This window comes from Pongo pygmaeus, chromosome 4 (genome assembly GCF_028885625.2).
Source record: "Pongo pygmaeus isolate AG05252 chromosome 4, NHGRI_mPonPyg2-v2.0_pri, whole genome shotgun sequence".
Taxonomy (NCBI): Eukaryota; Metazoa; Chordata; class Mammalia; order Primates; family Hominidae; genus Pongo; species Pongo pygmaeus.
The window spans coordinates 85,163,993-85,179,171 of NC_072377.2; the positions used below are offsets into that span (position 1 = coordinate 85,163,993).

A 15,179-nucleotide genomic window follows, 5' to 3' on the forward strand; every position below is an offset into this window, starting at 1 on the left:
CTGTCTCTACTCCTTTAACCATAATGAGAACATGAATACTACTAACTTTATTTCATGAACAATTGCTATATTCTGTGATTTTATTCTAATAATCAAATGCCCATGTGGCTAGTTTGATTACAATACCTGCTGGACTAGGCATGATGGGTGTTCCTGGTGGCCCTCCACCTCCTGGAGGACCCTAAATAATTATACAAAATTTCAGTAAAAATAAGGCATTGCATAAGAAAAAACAGAAGTTAGACTTATATCTATAATAATCCAATTTGAAAATAAGAGCAGAAATATATTTTCTCTATAATTTATTTTCTTTGAATGCACAATCATTTCAATATTCTACAAAACATAATTTAGCTTAACTATGTTGAGACTGTTTTGACAAATTTCCAAAAACAATGAGCCTGTAACATTAATTCATTATTCATGACTTAATCATATCAGTTATAATGAGGTTAAGCAGAAATCATTCAATAGGGCCTTTACAAATCCATAAAACAGAAATAATTCATATGTATTTTTAGTTTTTATAGAAAGCTAAAATGATATTCGCTTAGAGAATATCTTTGAAAATGAAGATATCTGCTTATTGATTCATATTTTTTAAAAATGCACTGATGTCATTTCTTTCTTCTGTCAGCATCAATTGCAACGTTTCTGGAGCACTGTACCTTCCACTATCACATCAATTAGAAATGAGAGGCAAAGTTGACTAATGCTGTGGGTTATTGAGGCTGTAGCTACACAATCAAACTGAAATGGCGATTAGGTAATTCTAAAGTTAACTCAATAATTTCAGATAACCAAAATAGATAATTCAGGCAATGGGTTGCAGGCTTCTTCAGATGCTCTATGTACAGCAATCAAATTAACTTTTAAATGGCAAAAATTTAACTTCATTCTGAATGTACAGATACAGCCTGCCAATTATTTCAGACGAGATCGGGCACATTCAGGGTGGTATGGCTATAGACCTGTCAATTATTTCAAATAATATCTGTATTTGCACAACTTAAAATTTATTTTAAATAAATGTCTATAATTTCATAAAATGATATATCAGCCTTATTCATTAGTGGCTTTAAGAAAAAATAGGTTTTATACAAATTTTCTTACTTTAATTTTTATTTCATAGAAAATGCAAAGAAAGACTTGCTTAGTTTTATAGCTTACATGAACACTGAACACTAAGTTCACAGGTCTAAAGCAGTGTGTGCTTTTCACTATGTTAATAAAATACTATTTCCATGGAGAGTGAAATGCTCACTGATTTTCTTCTTATGCGTTCTTTTTTTCCCCTCCAGCTAGCCACCACCTCTGAACATTTCTGTGGGAAAGATTTCCCTTGTTACCATTTTATCCTTGTTTCTCTGTTAGGTGTTTCCCTCTAAATGGTGTAACGTATTTTCCTCTATGTTGACTTTGAGATGTAGCTAGGATCATAATGTGATGATGGTGATTAAAAGGTCACTTGTAAGCGCAGGAGGTCATATAAAACTTATTAATTTGACTTCACATTGACATGAATTTTTGGAAAATTTTAATGTGTACTAAATAGTAATAATGATAAAAATAAGTGTTCTCAATTTCAAAGAATGACCAAAAAATGAAATGATTTCTCTAAATTATTAGTCATTATTCTGCCATCTAATTCATTTGTGATTGGGAGAAAGTTTAATGTCTTCTTAGATGCTATGTGTGGTGCATAGGGTTGGACTGGGGTGTAGATTATTCTCCTGGAGAAATGCAAATTCAAGCATATTACTGTGTAACTGGGGATTACTCTCTTCATGATTGGACAGAGTGTATTATACTGGTTTTCAGAAACATATGCTGAAGTAAAACACAGTACTCAGGGCAATTCTGGCCAGATTGATAACTGTTTCACTAATGAACATCAACGTATGTACTGAGGTTGGCAGATGAAACAACTCAAGATGTTCACTTCTTGGCCAATACACAGGGGCTCTTCTTAACATCTGGATAACTATTTCATTGCCCAAATAAAATGTGACATCAATTCTTATGAGCAAACAAACCCAAATGTACTTACTACATAATTCCCAGGAGATGCTGAGGAGTATGGTATCTGGAACACGAATAGGACAAAAAAATTTTTGATTCATGTAGCAATATGGACACTGACCTAAAATGAATTTATTTCATGATTTTTTGTCAAGTTTTAAAATGTATCACAAAGCATAGTAAAGGATAAAAAAATTTATATCTGTTTAAGTACTGGAAAACTGAATAATAATAACTTGGATTTACACAAAAGAAGGTAGATTTTAGTCAAGAGGATTTTAGACAGAATAACTGCTTTAAGATATATTGGTTTCAGGTAAGTTGTGCATATTGCCTGATACTAATTACTTATTCTGTAAGTAGAAATATATATATTTGTGTATCTAAAAAGTGGGAAACCAGAATTTTTCAAATTAGTAGTATTTACACATACAATTTCTAAGCTATGCAAAAAAAGTTTGTTAATATGAGTCTCCAAAGACTATTAATTTGTGGGGATCAGATATGGGTAACAAACTCCCTTTTTCTCTTCAAATCAAGCTCTTCACCAAGCTCTTTTCTAGAGATTAGAAGGTATTATTACGACATTGCTGTGATAATTTAAGAAATGAAAAACCAGAAAACCTATGTTTAAAAGTAAGCCCTCGAGTGTGTATATTAATAGGGAAAGTTAAATCCAAATATTTTCTTTTTTCACACAAGCTCACTAGCTCACTTTTATTAAGATGCTGTACATCCACAAGAGATATTTTTGTCTTATTCTGAAGAACACCAATAGATTACTCTCTACTCGAAGTCAGACAGCCAGGGCCAGAATAGGACCTTTAGAGTAGTGAAAAGATGAGTGTTTGTACTATTCTAAACCCTCTATCCCAATACCTGACATATAATTAAACATAAAAATAATATGAAACCATAAAGTAAGTATAAGGAAGTACAACCAAGTTATGAATTCCACTTGATAAATAATTATTTGTTTTTTTGGAAATATTTAATATTAAGTTATTTGAAAAGCTTTTCTCCTTATTTGGTGTTTTTGCTTTGCTTTAAGCACAGAACACATGTCCCGAGGCTCTGCTTGGTCTGCCTATGAGTAATTCAGCATTGCAGATGGCCACTGCTAGAGTGCCCAGCATCACTAGGGATTAGAATTAATTCTGCTGAGTAGTGAGATATTTTTATGGCAGCAAACATTTACTTCATTTAGTGAATGAATACAACTTTGCTCTCTTGGGTCCCTTTCAGTTCATGATCTACCTACCATCCATCCTCTGCTTCTCATTTTCTTGGAGGGGACAAGGTCTTTTTTTGTCACCCAGGCTGGAGTGCAATGGGACAAACAAGGCTCACTGCAGTCTTGACCTCCTGGGCTCAAGCGATCCTCCTACCTTGGCCCCACAAGTAGCTGGGACTAAGGCGTGCTCCACTGGCTAATTTTTAATTTTTTGTAGAGATGGAGTTTTTCTATGTTGCCCACGCTGGTCTCAAACTCCTGAGCCAAGCGATCCACCTGTCTTGACCTCCCAAAGTGTCAGGATTATAGGCATGAGCCGCTGTGCCGGGCCTACTTCTCTTTATTTAAATGTGAGTCTGCCCTTTCCAAACCACCAATTTATCTATTGGCTCCTAGGACCAATTTCATCTCTCTCTGTCTTTAGCACTTGGCTCATGTTCTTCTGTCACTCTATATTGCTATCATTATTCTTAAGTAACTTTAAGATACAATCTAATTAGCCTTTAGATCTTTGGAATTTACAGTTCACCGCCCTGCTTTACTTTACAATATACTGCCCTCTCCTCCATTTATGAGTATGGTCATATCCTAGAACTCTTTACTGAACAACTAACTCCCTTGCCTGACATCTTTCTTATTCCTCATGACACTTAACAAAAGTTACTCTATATTCCAACCAGGGTTTCCTTGCATCACAATTCTACCATGTTCACTTAGTACATTATTTCTCTATTAGTTTATAACTAAATTGCCTCTGCCCCTCCTTCATGACACTGTCAACATTTTATTCCTCTCTCCAATGTCTTAAATTCATTACCATAAAGTCTACTTTGTTAATTTCCATTTCTTTGATCACCCTCTAGCCAGCCAACCTTTCTGTTTTAAAGCACAGATTTCCTGGAGAGAAACACAAAACAAGGTTGACAAGATCCAAAATGTAATCATCCTCTCCAACTTCTACCTCATCTTAACAAATATCTGGAAGCATTTTTGGCTCAGCCTTTATGAAAGCCTTGAAGCTTACTGGTAATGTGTCAGTAAACCCAGTAAACTTCATGGGGGAAAAAAGCCCTGATTTATAGTATTTGCCAGTTACCGTGGTGTAAATATTCCCACATGGCAGATTTTAAGCTAACAGTGGTTTAACAAACAGCTCATGAAATTCCTGAATATTTTAACAATGGACTCTTGTGAGCTGGCACTCATGGTGATTACACCACCCTGAGTAAATATTTTGTCTTCCTGTCATATATTGAAGCTATCATGCTCTTGCTATACCTTCATTTTCAGCTCAACGTTCTATTATTTATAGATTTAAATTTTCATGTATCATCCCAGATAGGAAAAAAAAACTTTATTTCCAAAGGTAGCTTTTCCCAACTATCTCATTCTTAAGTCCTTGCTCTTTTTATATTATTTATTTATTGTATTCTATTTATTTATTTTTTGAGATGGAGTTTCGCTCTTGTTGCCCAGGCTGGAGTGCAGCGGCATGATCTAGGCTCACTGTAACCTCTGCCTCCTGAGTTCAAGCGATTGTCCTGCCTCAGCCTCCCAAGTAGCTGGGATTACAGGTGCCTGCTATCACGCCTGGCTAACTTTTGTATTTTTAGTAGAGATGGGGTTTCACCATGTTGGCCAGGCTGGTCTCAAACCCCTGACCTCAGGTGATCAACCCGCCTTGGCCTCCCAAAGTGTTGGGATTTACAGGCGTGAGCCACTGTGCCTGGCCTCCTTTTATACTTTTAATTTCTCCTTCTTCATGATTCCTTCAAACAGTTAAATCAAATAAACATTTAAAAATACTTTTACAAATGTTATCTCAACTAGTTGTTCAATTTCTTTCAATTTTTTGCTCTGTCAAGCTCTTTATTTTTGGCTTATGCTGTTTCTACTTCATAGTCTTTGATGTCTTTATTAAAAATCAGCATTTGGGCTCCTAGCCCTAGGACCAGTAGTGTAAAGGACATAAAATATAACAATATAGGTAGAAGTACCATGTGAGTACAGAAGATATATTTGAGCTGGACAGCTGGGACTTACAGAGAGTAGATGCCCATCAGAAAGACAAAGAGAAGAACTGCTATAAAAAACAAAGAAAAAAAGAAAAGAAATCATGGTTTATTTGGGAAATGCTATGCTATGTTATATAGCTGCTACAGTGTGGGGCTTATAGGGGGTTGTGGTAAAGGGTGAGGCTGCACAGTCAGACTATGAATGAATTTATGCTGTAGGAAATAAGGAGTCATGGGTTTTATAGAGACATGTTCAAATGTATGTTTTTAAAATCCTTTTTTATTTTTAAATGTTTTGTACAGACAGAGCCTCACTTTTTTCTCCAAGCTGGTCTCAAACTCTTGGCCTCAAGCTATCCTCCTGACTCAGCTTCCTGAAGTGCTGGGATTACAGGCATGACCCACCACACCTGGCCCTAAATTTATGTTTTAGAGAAATAAGTCTAGAGGCATCATGGAATATGAATACAAATTAGAAGACCACTGGAAAAAAATCCAGGCAAGAGATGATAAAGAGTGATAGGCAGTGCTGATGAAGATAAGCAAGAGTAGGAGAATTTGAGGGTCATTTCACAAAGTACTTGGCAGAGCTTGGTGACAAACTGGGTGTGGCAGACAAAGAAAGGAAGAAGTTAAGATAATTCCTAGGTTTTCAACTTGGTGACTGGGTAGATGATGGTGCTACTCATTTATACATAGGGAATTCAGGAAGTGGGGCAGGTTTGGGGAAATGTCTGATTACTGGATTTGAAGGTACCAGAAGACACTGAGGTAGATATGATAAACAAACTTTTAGAAATGCAGGTCTAGAATGTATCAGAGACCAGGACTAAGGATACAGCTTCAACTGAATAAATTTCTACTTTGTGCTGGACAAGATACTTGATCTAGGATTAAACTAGATTTTTGGTAGTTGAAACAACATGGTAGCACTAAAAAGGAAAAAAAAAAAAAAAAGCAGCCAAGAAATGTAGTTAGAAAACATTGCCAATTAAGAATGGGTAGAGACCAGGCATGGCAGCTCATACGTGTAATCCCAGCACTTTGGGAGGCTGAGGCGGGAGGACTGCTTGAGCCGAGGAGTTTGAGATGAGCCTGGGCAATATTGCAAAACCTTGTCTCTACGAAAAACAAAAAAGAATTAGCCAAGCATGGTGGCATATGCCTCTAGTCCCAGCTACTCAGGAGGCTGAGGTGGGAGGATTGCTTGAGCACAGGAGGTGGAGGTTGCAGTGAGCTGAGACTGCACCACTTGCACCACTGCACTCCAGCCTGGGCAACAGAGTGAGACCCTGTCCCCCGCCCACCCCATAAAAAAAAGAGAGAGAGAAAGAATGGTGGATATGTGACTGGATGAAAATCAGGAAAAATATAAAAAGTCAAGCAAGCTAGATTTTAAAGAAGGATGTAGTAGATGCAGTGATTAGGAAATATCTAAACTGGTTTATTCTTTTTTTTTTTTTTTTTTTTTTGAGACGGAGTCTCGCTGTCGCCCAGGCTGGAGTGCAGGGGCGCGATCTCGGCTCACTGAAGAGTCCGCCCCCGGGGTTCACGCCATTCTCCTGCCTCAGCCTCCCGAGTAGCTGGGACTACAGGCGCCTGCCACCTCACCCGGCTAATTTTTTGTATTTTTAGTAGAGATGGGGTTTCACTGTGTTAGCCAGGATGGTCTCGATCTCCTGACCTCGTGATCCGCCTGCCTCAGCCTCCCAAAGTGCTGGGATTACAGGCGTGAGCCACCGTGCCTGGCCCTGGGTTTATTCTTGAACACTGTCAGGCTTAAGCTTTTTACCTTTCTGTGATACACCTAAAAGTAAATAATAAAAAAGTAATAAAAATATGGAAAACTAAAGAAACATGATTAAACTGAAAAAAGAAAAGATATTAATACAAAACCAAGGAGTCAAATATCTCAAAGGTTAGGTATGATGAGGATAGAAAGTAAGTCACTGTGTTTGGCTGGTAAGTAGAAAGTCACTAATAACCTTCAGAATAGGACTTTCATGGGAACTGAAATGGGTTGAGAAGTAAATTCAATAAACTTCCATTCATTACCTGTTATGTTTCAGGCACTTCATTGCCACATGGTGATGAAAAAGACAGGCCAAGGAATTAATTATCTAGGAGAAGGTGGTGAGGGAGTGGAAGTATGGGAGACATGGGATGGTGGCTGGAGACTGAGGAAGGGTTGAGAGAATTTTTGTACTGGTATCCCCTCCCAACTCTAGAGGAGTGGAGAACTAGGGCTTTCAGGTTGTCCTGGGATTTTGTTCACGGCATGGCACTAGAGGAAAGTTCCAGTCAACGGAAAGGGACGTAAACTAAAGACTCATTTGAAAGAGTGAATAAGTAGGATATGCAAAGAAGTAACAAGAAATAGAATAAAGAGACAGATAGGGACAGACGTGGTGGCTCACACCTGTAATCCCAGCAATTTGGGAGGCAGAGGTGGGTGGATCACCTGAGGTCAGGAATTCGAGACCAGCGTGGCCAACACGGTAAAACCTTGTCTCTACTAAGAATACAAAAGTTAGCTGGGCATGGTGGTCAGTGCCTGTAATCCTAGCTACTTGGGAGCCTGAGGCAAGAGAATCGCTTGAACCTGGGAGATGGAGGTTGCAGTGAGCCGAGATTGTGCCACTGCACTCCAGCCTGGGTGACAAGAGCAAAATTCCATCTCAAAAAAAAATAAATAAATAAAATAGAACAATAAATAAAAATAAAAAAGGGAGAGAGAGAGAATAGACAGAAGGGTCAGAATTGAAAAGAAAAAAATATATATATATTTCTATTTCTGAGGTAAGAAGGAAGAAAAGTGACTAAAGGTCTGATAACATTGGACTCAAAGGGCAGAATCTGAAGAAATTTTAATCTAATGGTCTCTTCTTCTCCTCTGCAAAATATGACACAATTAGCTGATAGAGAAGGGGCCAAACATAATGTAGGTGCAGAATGAGAATAAAGAATTGCAATAGTATTCACTGAGGAAGATAAGAAAAGTAGCTAAGGAAGAGTGAAAAAAACAAACTGCTGGTAAAGCATCAGGGAGGACCTGGCTGAGGCTGAACATCACAGATCCTAATTATAACGTGTTAAGTATAAGGATAGAAATACGCATTAGGCATTGTGGAAGAATCAAAGGTGTCCTACAAATATTTCAAATTTAACGTTCAAAAAAACCAAAAACCAAAGCCACCAAACCTCATTGCCTACCTCTACACCTGCTTCTTTTCCTGTGATCCTAGCTCAGTTGTGTTATTCCCATTCTGCCAGCTACCTGGATTCAAAGAGTTGAAATCACCTTCAAAACTCTTTCCTTCTCTTTATCCCTAAATCCTCCTTCTAACCCTACCCTATACTTTATATTAAATACTCATTAAGATGAAATGAAAGGTAAAAATGAAGATGTAGAAGATAAGCAAAATTAGAGGATTAGAAAGTCAGAAACACAGAATTTGAAGAACTTATTATTTGACAGAGAATAAAATTAAGGGCCACACATACTGTCTGGCTAATCTAGACAGATCACTCAAAAGCTGTGATGAGAATCCAAATATTCTGAAATATTCTGAGTCCCAATACCCATGATTGTGGTGCTGTGGTAGAGGGCAGAGAAGTAACTAGAGGACTTTCATTTTGTTAAATGATCTGTAACATTTTAGATAAGTGCCTTTCTTCAACTGTGAAGTTTAAAGCTATCTTACAAGCACTGGTTTACTAGAAATAAGGGAAGATAATATCAAGACATTATCTGTGCCACATGAAATTAAAAATATTCTATTTTAGTGCTTTTTAAAAAAATGAGCACCTATTTGTATAGAGCAGAGCCTATTTGGAGTAATGTGTTCATATTTCCTTTAGGCTTAATCACTATTAATAGATGCATATTTTCCTTAAAGGAGTTTCCTCTTTTTCCCCTGACAAGTGAGCGAATTAATGAGTACAATGCTATACTGAACATTTTGTTGTTTATGCGTAACCCCTTTTTTACTATCCATTCCTTTAATTTTCTTTAGTAAACTATTTCTGCCTTTTTTTTTTTCCCATGTGGCTTGGGTGGGACTCAGGATGACATAATTTAAACTTTTGGAACCAAGTGTGCTCAAAACCATAAATATATCTGGACTTTTCAGATATATGATCCAGTAATACTCTTTTTCAGTATAAGTCTAGTTTGGCTGGTTTTCTGGACCTTGTAATCAAAAGTGTCTATTTTCAATAAAATGTTTGATAATGATCAGAACTTGTGCAAAGATCAGAATCCTTTGTGAAAAAGACAAAAAAACAAAAAACTACAATTAGGGAGTTCGTAAATAAACCTCTAAGTAAGAATCTGAGACCAATACTGTAATGCTCAGAGGTAGGAAAATTAAAAATAAAAATCATAACTTTTATTTGGAATTAAAAATATGAGTTTGCCCTTAAAAATGTTTTTCCTGCTGTCATGTAAAAGAGTGTCAAAAATATTTTTGACCAAAACACTTTTATATGACAAAATTGTGGACAAAGATTAGGCAATAAATACATATATTATGGATAAGACAGACAGGTTTCATACTTTCAGAGAAGTGACTTATAAACATGGAAAGTAGAAAGGCTAGACTGAACCCTGTAAGGATGGACTGAAATGGAAGCATCAGTGTGCACTCATGCTTTTAATACAAATAGGTAAAGGTACAGACGTGTGTGGGTGTGTGTATACACATACATATATTTCCTAGTTCTGTTAGTTGAGAGGCCCTAAAAGTTGTATTACTCTAGTGGGTTCTAAATACCAATATCCAGTAAAAGAACCCCAAGCTCCTTAAAGAAGTGGCTGTTTCCAGGGCTAAAACTGGGAAAATATAAGAAGAGCTTCAAAGTGCTCAGAGAAAAATGGGGACATGTTAAAAGGTTAAGTGATCCCACTTAAAGGGGAAAACTTGGAACAATTTTAGCATCCTAAACCCACAGAATAAAATAACTCATGAATACATCTTATATACATCAATGAATATGAATGGAAAAGAAAAAACAACTCTGTTACAGTTAGCTAACTAATAAACGGAGAAGAAAAGACAGAATTCAAAAATATCCATTTGGCAACCAACAAAGTAAAAAAGTGATTCAGGCAAGAATTATCAATAGATGTCCAAAATAGCAGATGAAAGTATAAGGAGGAAGAGGAGACCTACTGTACATTCAAAGTAAGTCTCTAAGTTAATAAGTACAAGGGGAAAAATAGTGATTTTATAGTGGAGAAACCTGACAAGCACCACCTTAACTAACTGATCAAAATTAACATCAACAATAATGGGACAAATCATCATGTGCCTCCTGAAATGATGCATTGAGAAAAACAGAATTTTTTTTTTTTGAGACGGAGTTTCACTCTTGTTGCCCAGGCTGGAGTGCAATGGTACTATCTTGGCTCACTGCAACCTCTGCCTCCTGGGTTCAAGTGATTCTCCTGCCCAGCTTCCTGAGTAGCTGGAATTATAGGCGCCTGCTACCACACCCGGCTAATTTTTCATATTTTTAGTAGAGACGGGGTTTCACCATGTTGGCCAGGCTGGTCTCGAACTTCTGACCTCACGTGATCCAACTGCCTCGGCCTCCCAAAGTACAGGGATTACAGGTGTGAGCCACTGCACCCGGCCAAAAACCACAAAATTACTTCTGTAGTATCCCTGACAAATATATATAACCTAAATCTAATCAGAAGGAAATAGATAAAACCAAATTATATACATTCTAAATAATCTTGCTTGGAGTTTTTTAATTCCAAGGTTAAGAAAGAACAAAACAAACAACCTCCCGCTCCAAACAAAAACAAGCTGAGAAACTGTTCCAAGTTAAAGGAGACAAAGAGACACGAAGTGAACGTAACAAGTAAATTGGGATTTTCTTTTGTTAGAAAAGATTATTGAGCCAATTAGTGAAATCTGAATAAGATCTGTAGATTAGAAAACAGCATTACATCAGAGTTGATTTCCTTATTTTGATCATTTTACTGGGGTTATAAAAAAATTATGTGTTAGTTTTTTTAGGAAATATACATGCAAGTATTTAGGGATAAAGTTTCAGGAAATTTAAACAGTTTAAACATATGTTTATGTAGAGAGAGGAAATAATAAAGCAAATGTGGTAAGACATTAACAATTGGGAATCTGGGTGAAGGGTGTATGGAAATTCTTTGTAGTATTCTTCCAATGTTTAAATCTGAAGTTATTTCAAAATAAACATTTAAAAGAAAAAATACAGTAAACAAAACATATTTGAAAACAGCAAAAACAAAACAAACAACTACTTTAATATGCTGCCTTGAGGAGTCAGAGACTAATTGTATTGATACAAACTGAAAAGTGTTTTAATATTAAATATGGGCAGGAAGTCTAAGAAACTTGGAATTCAACATAATTTGGATAAGTTGTCACCACAAAATGATCCATGGTTTTTGGGGAAAAATACCTCCTTAATACTTTTTGCTTCTGTTTCATAGAAGCCCTATGTCTTTGCTAGAAAGTCGTCAGTTATCTCTGATTTTTTCCCCCTTGTTCTTAGAGTGGTCATTTTCAGAGGTCTACTTTTCCTTTGGATGCTCAGGATGATGACTACTTTCTCTCTCCAAAGAGAGAATGATAGGCCTCCTCCACTTCTTTTCCCTATTCTCATACTTTGAGTAAGGGTAGATGTTTGCACATTTGGTATACATTCATCGAGGAGACTGCTTTCAACTCCATTACTTACCTACATGTGTGCTAGTCAAATGCCCATTTCAGACTGGTGGACAGCAGTTTGATGTGTACAGCTTTTACCCTAATTCCTAATGTTTCTCAGGGTCTAAAATAATGCAGAACTGCTAGTGTGTTATAGCGTATTCTCCTACCCACAGTGCCCAGCGCTATGAAATCCTAGAGATGGAGTACCTAAAAAACTGAAAGTCATCAGAACACAGAGCTCTCTTCTCATCTATACTGTTTACTTGGATAATATACCCCCTTGGTACAATGAAACATCCTTGTCACTATCAACTGCTCAAACCCTGTCCACCTTCCTAGGTGCCTTGTGGGAGATATGATCTTTGGATGAGTGTGTAAAAGAAGGTACTTATAGAGGTGAGTAGTGGTGGGTGTGAATTGTACTCTGGCTGCCTGCAATGGGCAGTAAAGGGATGACTGGCTAAGCTGACAATGAGGAATAAGAGAATGGTTTTTGTGCTTCTAGGTGGGAAGGTTTCCACAGTTAAGGTAAGCCATTGGTTGTGCTTTTCCATCTAGCCTCATGAGACATGCAGATAATGGAAATTCTTTCCAGATTCTGGCACTGGGAAGAGTTTTCTGTGTTACAAAAAATGTTTTCTTGCATTCTTTTTATGGGCATTTAAAGAGGAAGTTAAAATAAATGTATCTTGACCTGCTAGACAGGTGTCATTTTAAAGTGAAATCTTGAATGAATTGGTTAGGTCAAATAGTAAGAAGCTAATAGATTGTAAGAAGTAAACTCTTCTAAAGCATGTAAGCAAACCAAAATAATTTTGAAGGTGTAAAGGTACTCTATTCCAACACAATCTGGCAAAACACTATTTTAGAAGAAAGATTTGTTGAAATTAAATAGCACACTGAAGACTCAAATGGAAGCAACATCATTCTTTTCACTTCAAATAATTTCAATTACTTAGCAAACATCATAGCTATTAAAATTAAGAGAAAAGCAGATAACATGACTTAACATTTAAAAAAAATATGACAGTTACTTACTTGAGCTGAAAGTGATTCCTGCTTCAAAACAGCAATGGATTTAGGATGATTCTTCCTATACCCTAACCTTAAACACTGGATCAGTTTCATATTCATTTAACATTAAGGCCACTGCTAGCCAATGAAGATACCTTTGTACATATTAGCAAAAGGCATCCTCTTTGGGTAGATGCCCATTGACTTCACAAGGGGATCACAGGTTGTATTTCATTCTCCTACTGACTCCCTTGACCCAGGAACCTTTGTGCAGTACACACAGTACACAGATGTACACGGCAGACTTCTCTCACATATCGAAGAACTCAAGGTTTCAAAGACAAGAAGGAAAAACATCTCCAGGATCACAACATTAAAATCATATTAATTTTAAGATCGATAGCTTAATTTTCAACCTGTGCATATATTTCTGACATTATTACGAGAGATAAATATTAGTGCCATCAAACCACTGCCACAAATATATAAGGAAAATTCCCAAGATGTCAGGTATATAGAGAGATGTACAAGAATGACAATTTAGCTAACAGGTAAGTGTGCATTTGCTTTCTGGGGCAGCAAGAAAGCAAACCTAGATGTAACTGATATAGCAAATAAAATCATAATAATTTGGCTTCTTCTAACAGGTTGATTGTATTTGGCAACTCAGTGATTATTAATAGTTATTTTAGAAGATCAAACCATTTTATGATACAGATCACTATTTGTAGGCTATTGTAGTATATACTTAGGTCACACTATTTCAATTTTTATTTTTGAAAGTCTTGTTGACAATAGAATGCATGTTTATATTAGACCTTGAAGTGAAAGAAAATTACATAATTTCAAAAAAAATGCAACTTTTTCTAAAATTTATATTAAACTTCTTTTTGAATGATTACTTAAAAAAGGGTTACTACAACCAATTGTAAGGCTTTCAAAAGCAAAATGTTTTTGTGATTTTTGTCAAATGTTACAAAATGCAAAATATTAAAAAATATATATATATATACTCACTGAATTGGCATTTGTTGGGTTTGGCCAAGGTCTACCACCACCTGGACCCCTACAAAACAATTTGATAAATGAAATTTTAACCTATGCTTTGAAGGTTTCACAATAATCAATGACAAATCATAAAATGTAACATTTACAATTCAGTTACCATGCAGTTCTAGTTTGGCACTGAAATTATTCTCTTTATATTTATTTTAATAGCTTTTTATATTAATTAAGTCCCCCAAAAGAAAAGTTTTCTTCCCACATTGAACTGCTTTTAGAAAGCCCAGTTTTATTTTAATATTAAATGGTTATTGTTATAAAGATGGTAATCACTCATAGGAGTGAATATATACATACACTGAAATCATTATAAAACACACTTCTGTAGTGAAAAGTGTTATGACTAAATATAAACCATAACCTTGTGATATCAATATAAGAGCTTCCTGTATCTCATTCAAAATAAAATTTGTAAAATATCGATATATGTAAAATGATTGATCTTATTAAGCTATAAGCAAATAAAAATATATAAAAGGTATCTAAAGTTGCCTTTTAAAAAAACCACAGAGTATCACACATTACTTTTATATTTATTAATCTATCTTTCAATGCTACTGATGATTTAGTTACTATTAAGTGAGAAATCCCATTTCTTGTTCTCATAATTTCAGTCCAGATAGTGGCCAGAGCAAATCTTAGAAAAAATGGGACATAATCTATGCCAATATATTACTTCATTTTAGAGTAAAGGAGAATGTTCTGTATTCCACAGCTTATAAGGACACTGAGCTTTTAAAGTAAAATTAATGCCCAATTAGTTAAATCAAAAAGGTCTCTTGTCCTCATACTTTAGTACTAAATTGTGTACCTGAATAAATACTGTCTTATGAAAAGCAGACTACTGTCAGTCGGTCTCCTCTAATTAGGGTCATTTAAAATTCCCCTTCCTATGAATCACTAAGACAATGAAAATTTTTAATTAAAAAAAATCCTTCAATTCTAGAGACCTTAAACCTAAAATTCTAAATCAGGAGTGTCCAATCTTTTGGCTTCCTTGGGCCACACTGGAAGAATTGTCTTGGGCTACACATAAAATACACTAACACTAATGATAGCTGATGAGCTAATAAAAAAAAAAGAATTACAAATAAAATCTCATAACGTTTTAAGAAAGTTTACAAATTTGTG

The 15,179-nt window shown here is 35.8% G+C and overlaps 1 protein-coding gene across 25 annotated transcripts in view; it reads right to left on the bottom strand.

Moving 5' to 3' along the window:
• Positions 1–15,179, bottom strand: part of SSBP2 (single stranded DNA binding protein 2) — a 336,920-nt gene that overhangs the window by 25,958 nt on the left and 295,783 nt on the right. For all 25 annotated transcript variants that reach the window (XM_063665469.1, XM_063665470.1, XM_063665468.1 and 22 more), the window contains 3 exons: positions 14,004–14,052; positions 2,051–2,086; positions 127–181 (listed from right to left, as the gene is read on the bottom strand). In XM_063665469.1, the coding sequence (XP_063521539.1) occupies positions 127–181; positions 2,051–2,086; positions 14,004–14,052 (140 nt within the window). The remainder of the gene's footprint in view (positions 1–126; positions 182–2,050; positions 2,087–14,003; positions 14,053–15,179) is intronic.